The sequence below is a fragment of the Centroberyx affinis genome, unplaced genomic scaffold, assembly GCF_046629955.1.
Source record: "Centroberyx affinis isolate AG114_WGS23_722 - 3 ecotype Tasmania unplaced genomic scaffold, CSIRO-AGI_Caff_v1 ptg001726l_1, whole genome shotgun sequence".
Lineage (NCBI taxonomy): Eukaryota > Metazoa > Chordata > Actinopteri > Beryciformes > Berycidae > Centroberyx > Centroberyx affinis.
In genome coordinates, this window is record NW_027280133.1 from 247,568 (window position 1) to 268,352 (window position 20,785).

The 20,785-nt window shown below is 45.4% G+C and overlaps 1 protein-coding gene across 1 annotated transcript in view; it reads right to left on the reverse strand.

Annotated features, from left to right (window-relative positions):
* ankrd11 (ankyrin repeat domain 11) overlaps positions 1–20,785 on the reverse strand; it is a 108,119-nt gene that overhangs the window by 4,772 nt on the left and 82,562 nt on the right. The window contains exons 4-13 of the mRNA XM_071528789.1: positions 16,869–17,007; positions 11,165–11,338; positions 9,793–9,993; positions 9,470–9,612; positions 8,953–9,100; positions 4,343–8,822; positions 1,389–4,188; positions 1,005–1,103; positions 423–566; positions 189–281 (exon numbers count right to left, since the gene is read on the reverse strand). Coding sequence (XP_071384890.1) covers positions 189–281; positions 423–566; positions 1,005–1,103; positions 1,389–4,188; positions 4,343–8,822; positions 8,953–9,100; positions 9,470–9,612; positions 9,793–9,993; positions 11,165–11,338; positions 16,869–17,007 — 8,421 coding nt within the window. The remainder of the gene's footprint in view (positions 1–188; positions 282–422; positions 567–1,004; positions 1,104–1,388; positions 4,189–4,342; positions 8,823–8,952; positions 9,101–9,469; positions 9,613–9,792; positions 9,994–11,164; positions 11,339–16,868; positions 17,008–20,785) is intronic.

The window sequence follows — 20,785 nt, forward strand, 5'->3', positions numbered from 1 at the left end:
AGAGACAAACATGAATTACACTTGGGAAATAGCAATTGCCTTTGTAATGTAAAGGTTTTCCATGCATGGTCCCAACGATGTTGGGACTATACAAGAAGAAATCATATTAAAATCACATTAAAATAAATCAGTTCCACAGATTAACATGTTGCCCTAACAATCAAAGAGGACAGTGTTCTGATATTTACCTTCATGCGGTCATATTTATCATCCACATCCTGGATCCAGGAAATGAACTGGCGAGCGTTGAAGCGATCTCTCACAGACTTGTTCTCATCGCCCTGAGAACAGACCAGGTTAGAGATAATGATATAGACTGTACAGAGTAGTATCAAGTACTGACAGCTTTGGAGTGCTGCCTTGTATTTAAAGCTTAATTGACTTCTAGCTCCAACAAAGTGAATATTTGAGCCGTGTCCTACCTGGCTCTCTGATGGCATGTTGTATACTTCAGAGTCCAGCAGCATGGTGCAGGCGCTGAATGGCACAGCCTGATTGGCTATTGTCCTGGCCGCTCTGCAGTGGACCCTCAACACTTCCTGCTCACATGACACGATCAGCTTCTCCTGCGATCAGCGAGAGAAAGAAACAGAATATTAGATTTAAAGTAAAGTAGATAAGAGACTGACTTTCAAGTTGCCTTCTGAATCTCTGGGCTGGTTGGTGAGGTTAACAGGAATGGGTCTCAACCAACAAAGCTGCTCTGCATGTTCCACAGAAATTATCAGTCACTTCATTAGAGAGGTAGAAGAGATGGATTTCTGATTCTAGCATAACCACTCAGTAGGGGGTATGCAGATTGCACTTGCATTTCTATTAAACTGAGGCTTTGATCTTTCATCAAAAGGAGTACTCATAACATTCATTATCGCAGTGTACACATGCAGGCGTGTGGCTGTATGCATGCAGGCAGGGAAAGGAGGTGGTTATGAAGGATGCAGGAAAAATTTTGAAAATAAGATACATAAAAAAAGTAAGAGAGATCTGGAGAATGTATTCCTTACCCTTTCTATGCTGTGCTGCAACCTGAGCTTCCCCCTCACAGCTTCCTGTTGTCTGAAGAGTTCCTTCAGAGGTTCTGACAGCGACGGAGGTGGAGCAATCTGTTAAGCAAACATTGTTTGAATTATTTGAATTCCCTCTGACACTTCAGTGTTCAATATAACAGAGCAGAAGGCTTAGATTAAAGAGAGCTTTCAATGTTATAGTTACCACTTTAACAGTATTGTACTTAAGTCTAGAAAGGACTCTTGTCATGCTCTACTGTAAGCCATACAAGTTGCTTGACCAGTGTCAAAGTTAGAAATATTACCTTCTATTTTACATCAAAGTGCTTTCCAACTTTGGATGCATCGTTAATTGAAGGGGGAACTAACAGTGAAACTCACCACGGGGATGTGCAGCTTGCTGAGGGGCTTGCCGTCCAGCAGGTAGGAGCCTGTGTAGGTCACGTACTCAGCATAGCACTGTGGGGCCTGGGGGGTGATGTAGCACAGGATCTTCCTCTTCTCCTCGATCTTCTTCCTGATCTGCAGATACTCAAAGTAGGGGTTGGAGCGGTCACTGTGGTAGGGCTCAATGTCGTCCAGCTTGATGGCATTGACTATTACAGCCAGAGTCTGCTGGATCATCTCCCTGGTCTGCTGCATGGCTGTGTTCACCAGCTGGACCTGGACCTGCTGCCCAGCCGAACGAGGAAATTTCCTCTTCCGTGGGTGCTGGGTCTGAGACTCCTCTTCCTCCACAGGCAGAGGGCGACCTTTCGTCGTCTTGTTGAGAACCACTGGAGCAGGAGCGGGAGTTGGAGCAGGAGTGGGTACAGCTGCTGCTGGGGTTGAACTGGGCGTAGTAGAGGAGAGACTAAGCACCGGCTCCTTGTCTTTCTCCAGGGCCAAACAGGAGGAGGCTGAGGTGGGTGTCGGGGTTTGAGTAGGAGTAGGGGTAATGCTCACCACTGGGCTCGTCGTCACCGGGGTGGTGGTGGCAGACGGGGCTATCACACTTGGGGGAGGAGGGACAGTGATGACAGCGGCAGAGGGATTGTGCTTGCTCTGATTGGCCAGCATCTGGGCGCGATTGCGGGTCATCCTTTGAGGGATCTCCTCCACCTTCTTGGGGACATCTACCGTGGTGGACACAGTGGTCAGGGTAACCGTCAGCTTGGATGTGGTCTCCTGAGTGTCTGACAGGTCCACTGTGCTAGAGATAGTGACTGCCACTGGGAGCTGGGGGAGAGGGCTGCACGATTCTGGTCCCGCTACAGGCTCAGACATCTGTTCCTGTCTCAGGTCTGACTTGGTAGTAGACACTGAATCCAGGGGAACCTGCAAAGAGTCAGTAAGGGACGGGATCTGCATGTGATGCTGCTGACGGGCATCTGATTCCACGGATGAAAACAACATATTGCCATCTGACTCATCAGGTCCTTCGTATGGCCCTTTGTCTTCCAATAAACTGCCCTGTTGGTGTTTAAGAGACAGAGAGCTGTTGACTGGCACGCTCTGAGGCTCAGGCTCCAACTCTTGCTGGAAGTTGGCATGTGGTGGGGGGGGTACAACCAGGTCTTGTCCAGCAGATTCCCCTAGCACTAAACCTACAGAAGGGCATGGAGTCTTAGCCAGGCCAGGAAGGTCCACCTCCATTAGGTCTGGGTCATCTCTGTCTGTGATGGTATGTCGAATGTGGGTCGGCACGGCCTTGCTGTGGTCTGCTAGTTCTGGGTCTCGAGCCTCAGCTTCCTCTGACTTGTCTGGGAGGGGCAGGTCAGGCAAGGAGAAAGGTCCGAGGTCATCCAGCTCATCCACAGCTGCAGGGAATGGGTCTGCCCAGGGCACCACAGGCTCATGGGCCACAGCTGGAGCCATGTGGCTCTCAGTGGTAGCAGTGAAGCTGTGGGAGGTCTGTCTGTTGTCTGGTCCCACACATGGTGGCTCTGTGTCCATCTGGTGGCTATCCTCCATGCTGGGCTTGCGTTCTGTGAAGAAGGACTCTAGCCTAGCGGAGGACAACGAGGTGTTCATATAGTTGGGTTCACCATCCATAACTGTGTCAGGCCTCTCCGGAGAGGGGATTTCCGCCACAGCTTCCTTCTGCTCGTCAAAGTCAGTGTCAGGTACGTATGACCTGGAGTAGGAGGCATAAGGAGGAGTGACGGAGGGGTGACCAGACATGTGCTGCATGTCGCTGTCTGAATGGGAGAAGGGGCTGGTGATCTTGGAGACAGCAGCCTCTATCTCCCCGTATGTCCTGTGGGGAGATTTGAGGAGCATCTCAGAGTTCCAGTCTATGTTGGGGTCGCAGGAGTTCTCCCCCACGTTAGGTGGAGGGTGTGTGGGGGTGAGCTGGTGGACCTCTGGAGCCCGCCGATCTGGAGACTCTACAGGCCAGCTCTTTCTCAGAGGGTCCTCAACCTGAGGGGAGAAGGAACATGCCTCCCTCGTTGGCTCCGGCTCCTCAGCTGTGCAGTGGTCTCCATCTGCTCTCTCGTCCAAATCACCATCATCCTCTTCTTCTTCTTCTTCTTCCTCCTCCTCCTCCTCCTCCTCCTCCTCCTCTTCCTCCTCTTCCTCTTCTTCTTCCTCCTCCTCCTCCTCATCCTGTTCCTCGGCAACAGAGGGAAGATACTCAGTACCACTGACAGGCTCTGAGGGGACCAGGTTGGGCTCGCTGTGGTGAGGCTCCGAGATATCATCGATGTCCAGGGGTGGTAGAGCAGCAGGAGCCGGGGTCGGTGGTGCAGCAATGTCCAAGCAGGGCTCCTGGGGGTCAGGCCTGTGGACTGGCGTGGAAGGCTTGAGCAGGAAATTGTTGTATGCGCCTTCGGGGAGGTGCTCATCACCCTCTGGGCCAGCAAGTGTTGACGCTGCTCCATCCGGGATTGGATGAGCTGACTCCAGCCGAGGGGAGAGCATTCCCATGGGGGAGAAGTAGGGAGGTGACAGGCACTCCAGCCTATCCACAGACGCTGGCTTGTCCTCTGGAGGCTGGGAGGAAGACGACAGTTCAAATTCAGAACCTCCTGGACCACTCTGCTGTCGAAGGAACTTGTCGGCCTCTGCCTTGAACTCATCCTCCAGCGGCCTGCGGACCTCAGATGATGCCGAGCGGCTGACGAGGGGCAGCTGGAGGTTCTTTGCAGGGGTAAGACAGGTGCCCTCCTGGAAACTGTGGGATGAGTTAGAGTACCTGCTAGAGGACAAACAGAAAGAAAAGACATCGGAAAACACAGGTTAAGCTACATTTATGACAAAAATGCAACAGTTTATCATAGAAAATTACACTGACTTTTCATTTAACCATGATCAGAGCAATAACCCCAATATAAATCTGCATGTTTGACTACCTTTCGAAGAAGGATGGGGAGCAGGCGTTCATCGACATAGTCATAGCAGATGAGTTCTGGCAGTCCAGCCCATCAAACATAATGTCAGGGTAATCCTCAGCACTACAGGATGGGGTCCGCGGGGTCTGCATCACCTCCTCATAGCTGGGACAGGAGATGACAGATGTTGGGGTGGGGACACCTGTTGGCCTGTTCTGATCTGGTCTGGGGGATGCAGGGAGGTTCTCTTTCATCTGGTGGCCAGCCAGCCAGTCCTTGGAGTTCTGGCTGTCAATGGGCTGGGACTTCCTGTCAGGGGACATCATTTGGGCTGGGAGACCCACATCCTTCAGCTTCTTTTCTTTAAGAGCAGACTCCAGGCTGTTGGATTTCTTTGACGACAGCTCATTGCGGTTTTTCCTTACTTCCTCTGTGGACTTTGTTTTGTCTTTGAGTTTAGGGTCGCCTGATCTGTGTCTCAGCTTTTCCATCTGCTTCATCCTTTCTTTATGTCTCTTGTGGCGCTCCTCAATCTCCTGGTCTTTCAGACTCAACATCTGACCAAAACTTGTAAGTCGGAGATCACCATCCACCAGCAGTTTTTCACGTGGACGGTTATCTTTCCGCACTGTGTCTTTAGACTGAGCAAGCTTTTCATTTTCCTCCTTAGCCTTAGATTTAGTGTGGTCCACCCTGTTGTCTTTGTCTAATGTATCCCGATTTCTGTCTTTTTTCATGTCAAATTTAGGACTTTCTTCTTTTGACCTGTCTTTCAGAACAGTGACTTGTGGACTCTCTTTCGACCCTGACTTCACATCCTCCTTGGAGTGTTTGAATGACCCAAAGCCATCAACATATTTATGCTTCTCATCTTTGATTTTTTCCTTGTGTTTCTCTTTCTTCTTTTTGTCCTTCATCTTGTCACTGATGACACTAGTTGTTTTGTCTTTGTCCTTTTTGGACATCTCTTTTTCAAATTCCAAGGTCTTATCAAAGTCATCTTCCCCATCTGCCTTAGACCCATATGGGAAAGTGTAAGGGTCTGCCTCTAGAGGCATAGGCTCTTTCTCAAAGGGTAGGCTCTCCCTGCGACCGTAGGATTCTCTGATCTCCTCTGTCTTGTCGCGTTTGTCCCCTTTCTCCTTCTTGACCTTTTCCTTCTCCTTGTCATGGCTTTTCTTGGAGGAAGAGGAGGAGGAGTGTCGATGCCTCTCCTTCTCCCTGAACTTATCCTGGGGTGTGGATATGGACAGGGAGTCTCTCCTTTCCTCAGACATGTCTGGAAGGCTGATGGAGGAGTCATAGTAACTGCTGAGGACTGGTTCATGACCCCGGTCAGTGAAACTGTCTGAAGAGATTTCACTGTTCTTGTCATTGGAGTCATCTCTACAGTCGTTCAACGCTTCCTCCTCCAATTTTTCCAGGAGGGACTTTTCATTCTCGCCACTACCTTTTGAAGGCTTCCTTTCCTTAGAATGGTCCTGCTTGTCTTTATATTTGCTCTTTGTCTTTTCCTCACTGGTATCCCTCTTGTCCAACAACTTCTGCTTATTTTTCTTATCTTGGTTTGAGTCCACTGACATTCTGTCTTTCCTTTCCTTATGTTTTGCATCCACAGAATCTTTTTTATCTTTGTTGTGTTTCTCCAGGGAGCCTTTCCTTTCTTTACCTGTGTCAAATGTGGCCTTTTCTTTTTTCTTCTCTTTGTGTTCTTTCTCTTTTGGTTTTTCTGTGGCATGTTTGGCCTCTGCAGAATATTTTCTTGTTTTTTCTGGTGGGAAGTGGTCCATCTCATCTTGATCAGGTGTGGAGTCTTTTCTGTGGGAGTCAGACAAACCGAGCGAATCACTCAACTTAGCCACACCACCATTGTAGCTGCCCTCCTCATCATCGCTTTCATCAGTGAAAATGTCAGCTATCTTTAACCAAGTTTTCTCACGGATCTTCTCAGTTTTCCTTTCCTCTTTCTTCACCTCCAGGAAATCCTTCTCCCTTTCAGCATGCTTGTCCTGAGAGGCCTTCTCTTTCTTATCCTTGGTCTGCTCTGAAGACATCTTTCGATCTTTGTCTTTGCCATGTGAGTCTTTGTGTTTGTCTTTGGCTCCCTCCTTCTTGTCTTTGGCTCCCCGGTCTGAATCTTTCTCCTTGACAGGTTTTTCTGTGGAGCTTTTCTCACTCTTCTCCTTATCCTGATCAGCTCCTCGATCTTTAGGTTTCTCCTTGTGCTTGTCAGCTTTTGTCTTCTCTCTCTTTTCCATTCCATCACCTTTCTTTTCTTTCTCTTTTCCAGAGTGGTTTCTCTCTCTGATATCAGAAGATTTGCCAACAGCATCAATGTCTTTGAAGAAAGCATCACTGCCATATTCGTCTCTTATAGATTCCTGCTTGATTTTTACGTCCTTTCTCTCTTTCACGAATTCATATGCATCTTTGCGGTCTCGACTGTTGTCCACAGACTCCTTCTCTTTCTTCTCTTTGACTATGTCTGTAGACTCCTTTCGCTTCTTTTCCTTTTCAACTGAGTGGCTAGAGTTCAATTTCTGTTTTTCTGTCCAGTCCTTTTTCTTTTCATTTGTCTTTTCTGAAGAGTCTTTCTCTTTCTTCTTAGAGGTGGCTTCTTTCTCTGTTCTTTTGTCAGTATGATCTGATTTCTTGTCTTTGACTTTGTTTTCTTTCCTCCTGGTCTCTTCTTTGACAGTCTCAACAATCAGTTTAACAGCGTTGTTGGCTTTGTATTCCTTATACTCCTTGACAGGAGCATCCCAGCTGTCATCTCCATAGAGGGAGGAGTCAGAGGACATGTCTGAGCCCCATCTGTCATGGTGGTCGTCTGAGGCACTAAGCTTGGTGTCTTCCATGTTCAGGAAACGGTTGTTGACGTCATACGCTTCATACTCAGTCTCTTCCTTCTGTGTTTTCTCCTTTTTAGATTTCTCTTTCTCCTCCTTGGTGTTTTTCTCCTTATCCACCTTCAGATGTTTCTCCTCTTTCTGCTCACTCTTCCTGTCTGCCTTTGAGGAGGACTTCTCCTTGGACTTTTTCTTTTTCTCTTCTTTGTGAGCCTTCTGTTTCTCCTCCTTGGGCTTCTCTTTCTCCTTGATGTTTCTATCCTTTTCAGCTTTTACAGACTTCTCCCTCTCCTCCTTATTAGTCTTCTCCTTGGTGGATTCTTTTGTTTTCTTATTTTTCTCCTCTTTCACTGCTCTCTGCAGTTCTTTTCCAGATGACCAGTCCTTGTCCTCAGACTTGCTTTTCGAAAGCCTATCCTCCTTTTTTGAATGGTCTTTTTCATGTTTGGATAACTTGACCTTGCTCTCAGCTGGGGACTCTGTCTCAACAATTAGTGACTTTTGCCTCGAATCATCAAAATCAAAAGAATAGCTTTTGACAAATTTCTCATTCATGTCTTGATTGAGCACTAGACTAGGGGCTTTTTCCTTCTCCTTATTTTTGTGCTTGTGCTTCACTTTATGCTTTTTCAACACCTTGCCATCTACGTCTGTTTTGGAGACTGTACTGTCTGCATTGGAGTTTTTGTAGAGGTCAGAATTCTTCTTGTCTAGTGTGTTGCTGTGGACATTGTTGTTTTTCTTTTTGTTCTCTTGCGCTTTCTTTTTCACTTGTTTTACTGACTCTACACTGGAGTCAGCAGAGGAGTAGTCAGACTCACTGGACAGCCTCGTTCTGACTGAATCGGAGAGAGAACTGACGTCTGACCATGCAGGAGATGAGACAGTCTTCCAGCCATCTGTCCTCCACTGTTTTGGGTGCTGTTCCGCTAATGATGGTGCTTGTTTCTGAGAGTTCAAGTTCCCATGGGAGGAGGAGGAGGATGCATTGAAGCCAGAGGATTCTTTCAGGCTCGTTGCAGAAGAGTCCTTTATGCTATTTGAGCCCTTATCATCCTCACTCTCCATATCTCCACAATCAGAGTCAGACGTACAAAACTTGTCGTTGACTTTACCAAACCGGACTTCTTTACTGACATTATTTTTACTCTCCTTCTTCCGCTTCTTTTTCACTTTATTCTTGTCTTTCTGTTGTTTGGAGCTCAGGGTGCCGGAGTCCCTGGTCTTGGTATTAGTTGGCTGGGCCGGTTGCCTTGGCGTAGGCGTTGGCGTGAAACACAACGTCCTATCATCCTCGTCTGAACTGTTGCTGTCAGAGATGATCCGCCTAACAGTTTTCTTTGGTGTGAGCGAGTTGCTTTTGGAATAGGTTTTGACCTCCATCTTGGGTATAGAGATGAAGCTGTTGGCCTTGGTAATTGGGTCCTTACGGAAGTCTTTCTTCAAGAGATGCTTATCATCCACAGGGGGGACGCGTTCTTCCTCATCATCCTCATCAAACTCGTATTCATCCTTGACGGGTGTGACAGCGGATTTGGGAGGGTCCACCTTCCCCTTCAACTTCAGGCCCTTCTCAAACTCTGAGTCTGTGTTATTGCCATCAACGGAGCTGGACGGGGCAAATGATGGGGCATCTTCCTCCTCTGAAGATTCTGAGGAGAGGAAAAGTACAATCAATAAACAAATTGACATTTACTTCCCTTTTACACTGTACAATAGGCTTATACAACCTATCTGAATTCACATATTAAGGGATGACACTGAAAGATAAAGATTGCGTACCTGATGAACTTTCTTCACTTGAGGTGTACGTGCCTTTCCCCAGCAACAGATTCAGCATAGTAGGAGAGTTGGCAACTTTCAATGGCGTTTCACCTCGTCTGTTGCTTTGACGTGGGTCTCCTCCATACCGTAAAAGTAGCTTAACCACCTGAAAGAGACAAAATAAAATAATCAATGAAGATGCCATGTATAAACTGCAATGGAAGAGCTACCGTGATTAGCATTGCAACTTCTATTTGATCACATGCATGAGCCGTGGGTATGCCCTGCAAATAGTCACAGCAATGATCTTAACTTGGTTAGAAGACTACAATCGGAAAGACTAAACCACAGTTTCCATCAGGTCAGAGTCTGATGGTTACTGGTTCTACTGTTTTGCCTTTTTGAGTTCAGGTAGGAAAAACAAGTCTTGTTTCCAGCCAACTAATATTTTTGAGCCCATGAAAACATCTACAATAGTTGTTACATGTCTGTGGGAAACCCATGTGCGCTGTATTTCTTGAATATGCCCTCTCACCTTGAAATGTCCATTGTTGGATGCGTCGTGTAGAGGGGTGTCATCATCTAGACCCTTGGTGTTGACCTCTGCCCCGGCTGCCAGCAGCTGCTTGGCCACATCATAGTATCCCCTGTTGCACGCCTCATGCAATGCAGTCCAGCCTAAGCATAAGAAGAAATTATGTTTGAGAGGTTTATGCTGTGTATGAGTGGATGCATAGCACTAGATGTATGAACTACAGGAAGAAGAAGAAGAAGAGGAAGATTCCTTTATTGTCATTGTACAAGTACAACGAAACTTATCCTCTGCATTCTGGACATTCTGTAAGCACGGCCTCTCACCTGCAAAGTCTTTTACATTCACATCAGCTCCTTCGCTGATGAGCTCCTTGATACGGCGTGCCTCTCCACGGATTGCTGCTCTGTGCAGCCGCGTCTCGCCCCTCTCGTTCCGCTTGTTCACTTTGTCTTTGGTTTTAGATGCAGAGTTTGGCGTTCCCTTCTGACCCAGATTGGACTGCGACTGGTGCTTTGGTGTTGTGTCTATAAAGAGGAGATAGACACTTAAGTTAAATACTAGCATGGATATACATGTTCTATTTTTTACTGGCTAAAAATAAAACATGATTTGCTAAGACATCCTAGTGGCAATGTTTAATTACTGTCAGTTACTACAATCAGAACCAAATTGTTGGAAACCCATACAGCCAGAAGGGGGCAATCTTGCTCTAAAAATCATTAGCAGAGTGGCTGGACCCACTTCACTTGAGCTCATTTCATCACATTTACAAGATTAAACCCAAGCCTTAATCACATTTACATTATTGAGTTTGCACAGCTATTGTCCCAAATGCTATTTGAAACTCACTCACTTAATCTATGTTCATGCCTTCAGGCATGCACTGAAGGAATTAACATATAAATAAAAGTGGCCATGTATTGGTCCCCACCAACCAAATGCTATCTCAAACACCAACAATAAGAGAAAAGGCACAGTGTAGCACCTATGATGCTATTGTAGGTTTATAATATGTTTAGGGTCAACTACTTCTGTCTACAACCAACATTAAATGTAACACTTGAGAAGATGGTAAGGAGATAGTGCATCTAATGAATAATCATCTAACAGCAGAAAGGAGATCAGATAAGGAATAAACAAAACAAAATGCTTGAAAGGACTTTGGTGGTCTACTGTGGTTTGCTCAGATGCTGAGAATGTACTATTAGTCCTTTTCAGACTAACACAATACCAACAGGGGAGCTGCTTTCATTTCCCTGATGTTCTTTTGCTGCATTCCAGAAACAAAATTCCGCAATTGTAGATAAACAGGAATGTGACTGTTATGGTTGTTGAGATAAAACAACTACTTTCAGTAGACTTGGATGAAGACAGCAGGGGTTTACAGTGCAGCTGTAATGGCATTCGATGTGGGCTATCTTGTACAATCTAAATCAAATGAAGTGGCCTGGTCTGTTCTTTAATGAAGCATGGCACAATGGTGTGGCAGAGGTGTGGCAAAGGCACAGCGGCCTACAACCTCACCCTCCACCCCAGCCAAACACCAGAAACCAACAAAAAACACCTACCCCACCCCTCATCCCCCACTTCTGCCTCTCTCCCGCACACACACACGTATATAAAGCTCCCTCCCTGCCCTCCTTCCTTGTCAGCCAACCGTCCCAGCGAGACGTGGCCTCCATGATAAGCACGCACCTGGACTGTTGACGGACTCCTCAGCTGTCATTTGCATGAGCAAGGCCACCTGCTGCCGCTCAGAGAGGGGGTACCCGGCCCGGATCCCTGGCATCCCCATCCCAAACGGCAAGCCCGCCTTCCGGGTGTTGGTGGGCTCCTTTTTAATGCGCTTCCGCTCCGGACCTTGCTTCTCTGTAAGGAGAGTGAGAGGAGAAGGAACAACGTTAATCTTATTGAGTTGGACAGAAATTACCCCTCTCCCCAAAAACAAACAATAGTTGCATGATATTTTTGCAGACAAGTACTTAATTAGGAGTATTTGATACAGGGTGCCAATATGAGTACTTTTCTGAGTATTTACTACTCTGGCCAAGTGCTTTCCAGAACATTGTGGAAGAGGAGAGTAATAGTGTTACATTTTTAAGACTTCAAAGATCAGTCTAATCAAATGTCATGTTTCCAGCTAATTTTGTCAATTCATTCATAGATAAATCTATTATCTATATCTATTGGCATCACTGAGAAAAAGTAGTTAAATGTTAAATGTTATTTAAACTGAGACCTACATCAGAGTACCACTGGACATCAACAATCTAAAATCTCCCAAACATAACAATTTTGCGCCATTATGTCAGATTTTTTGGGAGGCCACAATGAAGGTGTCACTACAATCGACTTTGTCCTCTATTTCAGCATTTCCATGGCAACAAGTCAGATAGTCTCTATGCCTGTCATCTAAATAAACCTCTGTGAAACATGTACTTGTTCACTCACACACACACACACACACACACACACACACACACACACACACCAAGCTGTGGCCCAGCATTTTAGGTGCCTGGTGGTGGCAGAGGTGACTTAAGTGTATGATTACCCAGCTGCCCCTGAGGAAGGGAGGGGTCAATAGGCAGTGTGTTTATGTCTGTCTGTCCAGCTCCAAGCCAGTCAGTCAGAAAGGATAGGAAAGAGGGTGTGACTTGGCAGAGCCACAGTTATTACGAAATGGTTGGTGTACATTTCAACTCAACGTGGCCTGGCCAAGGTCACCGCATGCCGGCCAGCCTGCCTGCCAGGCTGATTGGAGACGTGGTGCTAGTGGACAAAAGCAGCTGCTCCACAACGACACGCCCAGCAATTATTTTAAGCAAGCAGCAACATACCATCTGATGCCCCTTGGAGAGGGTAAAGCTACTCATACACATGACTGTAACACTTCATCACAAGGGGCAACAACTCCCAAATCTCACAGCACAAAATCAATGAGAAAATGCACAACAATACAACCTTCTATCAGCAAAGAGACAGAAATAGAAACAGTAGCAAATGGGCATCCAGACACTTGTACAGAGACATCAACAAAGCAGTGGATGTGTCTGAGCCTGACTTCTGTGGGACTTTTCTCACTCTGAGACTGGCTGCACCGCTCAAGGCCACAAAAACATAATTAATGAGGCGAGAAGGAAACATGGCGGCTTGCACTTCCGGTAGCTAAAGGCTTTTCAGGGAAAGATTTTTCCACAGTCAAAAGTACAGAGCTGATGAACTTTCACTAACATCTGTGAACACTTACAGCTAATGTACCCCCACCCTCTCTGATACACTCTCACGTTCTCCAAGGCATTTGCCATTTAGACACATTCCTCCTGCTAAGACTTTAACAGCGGGAACCACAGAAGCAGTCCAAACATGTTTTTTTGAGCAGCAGAACAGAGAAAATGCTAGGCTAGCTTTTCCAGGCTATGTTTACAAGACTGGGCACCAGAAATGCAGTAATGACCCTGGTTCACCAATACAGAGGATTGTTACTAAACAACATGCAAGGCCCCAGCCAAACTGTCTCTGTTACAGCATTGATCATCACTGCCAGCTACTAGCCTGGTCATCTCCAACATGGATCTGGCTACCAGTAGCCCAAACCTAAACGCAGATGAAGCTGTTGTCTGGTTTATAACTAAACTGGCAAATGGAGGATATGCGGATCACCGTTTCAAACTGAAAACCCACAGCCCCTACCAGCAAGGCCAAAATGACCAAACAATTTTCAGTCAACATCTACTGCCAGTTACAAAAAATAATTTTACTTTGATGGGATGTCGTGGGAAAATGGAAAGCAGCCACATGCCAGCACCTCATAACACATTCCACATGGATCGAAAGGAAGGAATTGGATTTGGTTTTCATGACGTTTGCTCTTTGTTAATCACTCTGAGAAATCAAGGAAAGACACAAATCAGAATGGTGAAGTATGCATGCCTAGAGTGACTTCACCATCATACAAATCAAAATATACATGTCACGTGTGCATTCAAAGTTTTCCTTTATTGAATTAGACAAATTAATACAGAAATAATTACACACACAGTGTGCCTGCTCCTGTGGTATGTCTGTAGGAAATCTATTTAGGGAATAAAGCTGAGGCCTTTACGTGTCCCAGTAAAATGATAATATTTAGCTTACAGACAGGGTTGAAACCTTACTCTCCTCACTGCTTGCAACTGGACTGACAAGATAAGAGAGGAGGAGAACAAAAAAGGAAAGCAAGCTAGCTAGGCTAGTCACCCCAAGAATAGACTGCCAACCTGAGCCAGGGGTGGGGAACACATCAAACACAAATGTCAGGCTATAATAGAGCTGGCTTTTGATATGGCAGGCAGACAAAGCAATTGTGTTTGCTAGACCCTAAACAAAGAGACTGTCTAGTTTAGCTAGCCAACAGACTCCATAGCAAGAAGAACCACTCTAACCAGCTCAACCAGGTATGTCAACTCTAGAAGTTAGAGAGAGAGAAATGTGCTGTTGTTCTATAGAGACACATAAAAATTGCACAAACAGGAAGTGAAGGCAGAAGAGACAGGAAGTGGCCAACAGGATGTTTTGTCAATGCTCTGTGTTGAGCACGGAAGATAGAGAAATGTACATTGTGGCACATGGTATGCTCTGCATACACTACATAGCAAGTATGCTACATGCTGTGTTTATCAGTTAAACAGTGACTGTACTGCCTGTATCTATTGGTTTTATTCAGAGCCTACATGTGTCTGGGAGACAGAGGGAGTAAGAGAAAAGTGTGTGTGTTATAGCCTGCCAGGGATAAAATGGCGTGGGCTGCAGATCTGTGCAAATCACTGTCTCTTTCTGCCACCCACTCCACATGGCTAAATCTTATAGCTCACAGCTTACCCCAAGCTTCACAAACCTGACCACTGCTACTATGCTGCACGAATAATCAAACAAGTTGCGGTCAAGACAAGGTTGCAACTACAAACATTAATCCAAACAGCTGCAAAAAAGGACTAAGTGGCTCAGTTCGAGCACATTAAGGTAAGCTGCGAAGCTGAAGAGAGAGGAATAGCATCTGACTAAACAATGTGATAAGATGGTCCTAGAGGAAGAATACCAACTATCCGCGAAGTCTGAGTGCTGCTATTGTGGATAGTGGTGGTGAGGAGGAGAAGGGGAGAAAAGAGCAGAAGGAGGATGACCTAAGGAAGGAGGAATGCTGCTGTCTAGCACTCCTCAGGAGGAGGTCAAGGGAGGCTTGGTGATTCTGTGAAGGGAGGGAGGAGCACTGAAGTTTGGAGAGCTTGGATTAACTACAACTTGAGTGGTCTGCAAAGTGCTGTCCTCGGGCATAACTACAGTTCATATTCCTGCCCTTCTCTAGCCTCGCTTACAGGCCCTTATAGTATTTGTAAACAGTGAGGAGGCAACTTGCATGTGCATGCTAATTGGAGGCAGAGTGGGCTAGCATTGCATACAAACAATATCGGCATTACTGCAAAGGTTTTTGCTGCCATTGATCTCTAAGAAGGGTCTATAGGTCAATGAAGTGATCTCATGGCTGCTTGAATTCTTAAATTAACTGTCATTTTTTTTGCAGATTTGTACATTTTACATTATTTTCCATTTACATTGCAGAGAGAATGTAGTGGATAATCTAAGTATTTCTCTATGGTATTCTACAAGTCAACATAGTTGGAGCTCCAGGGTATTTAGGTTAGAGACACTGTATATTGTTCATTGGCTATGTCTCCATCAGGCCTAGTCACAGAGGAATGGGGTTTCGGGGGGGTGGGGTGGGGTGGGGTTTTGTGATGTGTCAGAGGTGTAAAATTTTGCACAGGGGATAGACAATGACCCAGCAGGGTTGCAACTAGCAAGGCCAAAGCAACACAAAGTCAGACTAAACAAGACAGATATGCAGAATTTTTTTTACAGATGAGAGGGGCATGAGGACACAAAAAACCTGACGAACAAGCAAATTCTATGAACAAAACAATGCGCTCAGGCTTACAGGCAGAGGAAGAGACCCATTTTAAAAACTAAGACTAACGTGCCAACCAACACTAAGACAGAATAATTTTGCCAGTATGATGCGATGTATCCTAATGAACCAGGAGCATTAAGACAGCAGACAGATACTAACAATCTGATCGTTTGCACTTTGAGAAGAGTGTAATGACATCAAGGCTGGAATCTTCCATCTTTAGTGATTCAGCCCATCGTCACCAGTTTGAAAACACAAAACACAATTGAGAGTAATTTCTTTTTGGTCTAGAACTAAACCTGGCAGAATATGTTTCAGAGTAGTGAAGGCAAGAGCTAGAGGCTTGAAGACCAGATAGCCCAACCCAACAACAGAGAGGCTAATGTTATTAGCATACAAATAGACAGACTGCCCAACTATTGTTCCTGAGACGGGAGAGTTCACGCCTGCCCTTACTGAGTGGGGGCCGGGGTGACCCCCTCTCAGGGAGCTCGGGGAAGCAGCCCAGGAAAGCCAACAGGTAAACAATGTGAAGCAGGCTAATAAAAATCAAAGACAACAAGCATGACCATTGGTCCCAAAGACACACAGCACACTCGCAATAATCTCACATCACAAACACAAGCATGCAAAAAGCAGTGACTCACACACACACAGTACAGAGCCACAACAAGGGTGCCCCATCAAAGCAATAATGAGGAAACTTGTTTGAGCTTCTCATTCAAACATTCCACTTATTCATAACTCCCTTGAGCTACACAGTAATTACACACAAACCCACGTGCCTACAAGTTGGAGATCCAATCTTACTAAACTTGACCCCAAACCATAATAGTCATCCGTTACAACATGCACCCTTGCTGTTTTCGACTCCTATTTGTAGGGGCAAGCCTTTTCAAGTATAATCATTGAACATAAACCAATCTAGCAACTCAGCTAGCAGTGATGAAGGCTGTATTACTAAAGCCGTTGTTTTGGACCATCATCAACAAACTAAATCCAGAACCCTCAAAGCCCAAAGCCAAACAAGCACGAGCAGCAGTCCCTCTCTCTCTAATTAAAGAAAACACAAAGCCGGAGCCTTACCGCAGCCAGACCTGGTCAGGCCTGCATGTTACACAAATCCCCACTTAATTGGCTCATGATTTTGTGTGGTCTTCTTCTCCTTTGGACTATGATTGTAGGAATGAACTTCTTGCTTCTGCCAAACACGCACACACAGCTACCTTGAAGTTAATGCTGGGAGCCTACTCACTTCACACTGCCCAACCCCCCACCACAGAGCACACCTAACTACTTCCTGCCAGCCTGAGAGGATATGATGTAATAATTCCCATTCCTCTCTGATTCCTACTTGTGGAAAAGTCAAAACAGACAACTACAAAAACTCGTCTTGGATTCAACACTGTTTTTTGCAGTTATACACCGAAATGCATCCAAATAATCTCTTACCCGAGTCAGAATCTTTCTGGTCTCCATTGGCTCCAACAGTGAAGGGCAGCTTCCTTTTAGGGGCCTTCTCTTTCATCTCTTTGACCCCATCACTGCGCTCCAATTTGGGAGTCTTGTTTGACAACACTTTATCTTTATCCTGCGAAAGAAACAAAACAGAACAGGCAGAGGAAAACACTATTAGCAAAATGATTTAGAGGAATCAGAGCTTTGATCAAGAAACAACACAAACGCAAATGTGTCTTTTAGCCAAGTGTTTTTTCTTCGGCTGAACAGAAAGACAGAGGTTAAAAAGAGAAACAGACCGACAGAGAGAGAGAAAGACGAGCAAGAGGTAGCTGTAGATCCTCCAGCCTCCTCCTGTAGTCTGCATCTTTCTCTGCCCTGAGCCACAGTCTTGCAGCCATTAGGGGCTTTGCAGAGCGGAACTTTTCCATGGAATTTCCTCCTGGATTCCTGGCTCGCCAGCCGCAGCACAAAGAGCCAGGCCCAGGGAGAGAGGAGGCTGTGCTGACGCCGGCTCGGCTCTGTGGTCTATGGCTGCTGGAACCAATCAGGAGCCCAAGTCTATCTGTAAGCAGGCGGCTCCAGAAAATGTATATAATACTCATCTTTTAGCTCAACTTCTTGTGTTGAGATCTGATAGATAGCGACTTGCTTAACCTCACTACCTGCTTTACAAAAGTAAGAATAGAAAAGATGACAGATACAAAATCTGGCATTGTGCATAATAGTCTCCAGTCTTGACTGGGTTACACATTGCTTCTGTTCAGTTATTAAATTAAGCCAATAAAGCAATCAATAATTGGCTGAACATGAGCAAAATATGGGCCAACTTTAAAGCCCCAATCCAGGATTTTGTTTTGAATACAGAAATTGTGGGAAGAGTGGTATACAATCGAGGCATGCACTGGGATTCACTACATAGGCTGTTCCTGGAGAAATTTAGAACACAATAGTTGCTAAGAACAGGGTGGTGACGCTGTGGGCTGTCGACATAAGTGAACCAGTCAGATTTCAAGCCAGAGGTGTGGCTACGTGAAATTACCATGACACTGACTTGGACCCTGAAAATGGATAGATGGATGATGGTTAATTGGTCTCTGTGTCTGTCACAAAGATGAACCAATGAAACCATTGTTAAGCTGGGGCATCCTGTGGCAAGGTATTCTCTCTAGAAAATGCATCCTTTTGCAACACAAGTTCAAGGTGACGGTAACAAACCTGAGACAGAACTGAGCAATGTGATATAATCGGGACGCACTCAACTTCTCTTATTAGTTGCCAGATATGTTACTCAAATGATAGTATGCAGCTTCATTAAGTTGCTAAGCAGCTGGAATTAACCTGATGTACAACACGTAACTATTGATGGGTCAAATAACTTTGGTGGTTTATCATGATAGTTCATGCAGAGTCAACAAAGCTGCGTAGCAATCGCTTCCTTGTCTTCTACATTGAGAAGGATTTTTTACATGTTGTTCTGCCCGCACAGTGAACATAAAGTTTAGAACTTGAATCAGCTGTAACATTCGCACATTAACATTTTCTTTCTCTACATCATCTGAGCAGGTGTTCAGGTAACCACTGTATACATTGCAGATACTGGCAGGTTCAATCACAGAATGACAAGATGAATCAGTGAGAAAAGGCTCCAATCACAACAACACTTGCATCCTGCATAGTGACGCTATTGCTACAGGCAACATCAAAGAAAGCCCCCAGAGTCTTTGAGTCAAAGAGTCAAATAGTTTGGTTAGGACCAGACTACACTTGCATTGGTGAAAATATGAGTCAGAGAAAGTCCATGCCAGGAATACAGAAAGATATCGGTCCCTTTTTTCCCCACTGCACCACCCTAACGTGAAGCGCGGAGCTCTCCCTCAGACAGTGCTGAAAAATAGGCTAACTCCACCAAGCAATGCATGTTAAGGGGCGTACGCACACAAAGTGATAGGGTGGCTGGAGACATACACACACAGTGTCTGTTTCAATTGAAAACATTCCGCCTACGCCATAGTTTTTAAATGCGCAATGAATGGCATTTTAAATCATAGTATAAGTCCTTGCACTCAAGAAAAACTAATGAACAAGAATCAAATTTAAAATCAACTTGAGGGTTATTTTTGTTTCTGCGTCTGCTTCCCCATTTCAGTGACAGCATTGCAGGAAATGCGTTAGTCACGGTAGTAGTGGCTGACTAACCTAAATAAATAATGTGCACATGTTATCTGCTATTTCTTTGTAATATGTAAGAGGAAATGCACTCAATTAAATTAGTTGCATTGCGTTTGAAAAGTGAAATTGATATCTTACTTGTACGTTAATGTAGTATAGCAGTAAATGCATGGAGGAAGGCAGTGCAAAGTCATGGTTTTCAATGGCATGAAGTATATAACTTGAGGTTGCTAATTGACTTAGCCTACTTGCTAGAGCAGCTAAACACCAATGTTTTAGATGGGCTATGATGATATATGTCTTTAACAATAGCCTAAGCTGTAATGATTAACGTTACTCGCACAATTTGAAGCCTGCTCCCAAAACAATATGCTCCTCATTGGTCGGAATGTTGTTCTTGGTCAGCAGATGTTAGTACCTGTGTTCAACATGGCTTTGGTCTCAATGAAAATAAACTCATAAATAATAGAGTTTCTACAGTCGCAGCGGGGTGTTGTTCTGTCATGGCAGCTATATATGCTTGTCAAGCGTAGAAACACTGAATGTAATTTGGTAACATTGTAAATTACCAATATGAAGGTAATTTATAGCAGCAAAAAACAGCAAGGCAATTTCCTATCCCAATTGCCCAATCTTAACTTACACATTTCTAAAGGGAATTGATACAAAATGTCTGAATTAGGTGCAGAGTGTGTGTTTTGGTGCAAGGCCAAGGCATTTTTACCCAGGCTGCCCTAAGTCTGGGGGTGTCAAGGTCTCATACCAGAGATGCAGGCGCAGGTCAGATATGATATACACACTTTCACTTGATTTCACTTCATTTCTCTGCCCTACCCTCTGTCTCCCTCCCGTCTCCCTTTCCTTGGGGCTGGTTCTCCATTATGTGTGCTATCCAAGCTCCTCCCCCTGCCCTGCCCCAGTCATAAGACTATGATGTCATGGTACAGTAGAGGCAAACAGTGTCAGCTACAGTTAGCTGATCTCTCTCTCTCTCTCTCTCGGTCTGTCTCTCTCTCAAAGTTGAGCTACACACAGGCGTTCTCAATGAGCAGACAATGCATACAAAAGCATGACAGCATGACACATCCACTTGAGCATGTGCAAAGCCTATATCTAGCAGGGAAATTGAGAAGCTAAAATGTGGTTCCTTGAAGAGAAGAGAAAACAGACAACAGTAAACAGCATCAGACACAGAGCTAATGGGAGTTGGTAGAGAATAGCCAAAGCTTTTCTCTAGAGTTAGGCTGCGTTGGTTTTTGCTGAGTTGAATTTACTGATTGACTAGAGACTTGCTTCAGATCTGCCTTTATAAGACACCCTGTTTAGTGGTCTCCTAGCAATGCCTGCTCTCTTCGTCTCACTCCGTTTTCCTCCCGCTGCCTCTCTCTTTTACCCACCCCCGTGCGCTTCACTCCCTCCCCCTTGCCTTCCTCCCTCCCCCTTCCCTCCCTCCCTCCATGCCAGAGTCTGATGCAATCCTGTGCAGAGGGCTGTACATCCATGCCTGCATAAGCTGCACCTCTCCTCTCTTTTCCTCTTGGTGCTGCTGCCAGTCGCTTAGCAGTTAGCAGACACCATGACATCATCAGGCTGCGCCCAAAACCTTGTGCCACTGCAAACAACATGACTGTCACACACAGATTAAAAGACGCCAATAACAGAATTCAGGAAGGTAACCGAAATATTGGGGATTTCTTTTTAACGTTATGAACTCTACTTGTATATGCCATCGCTAGTTA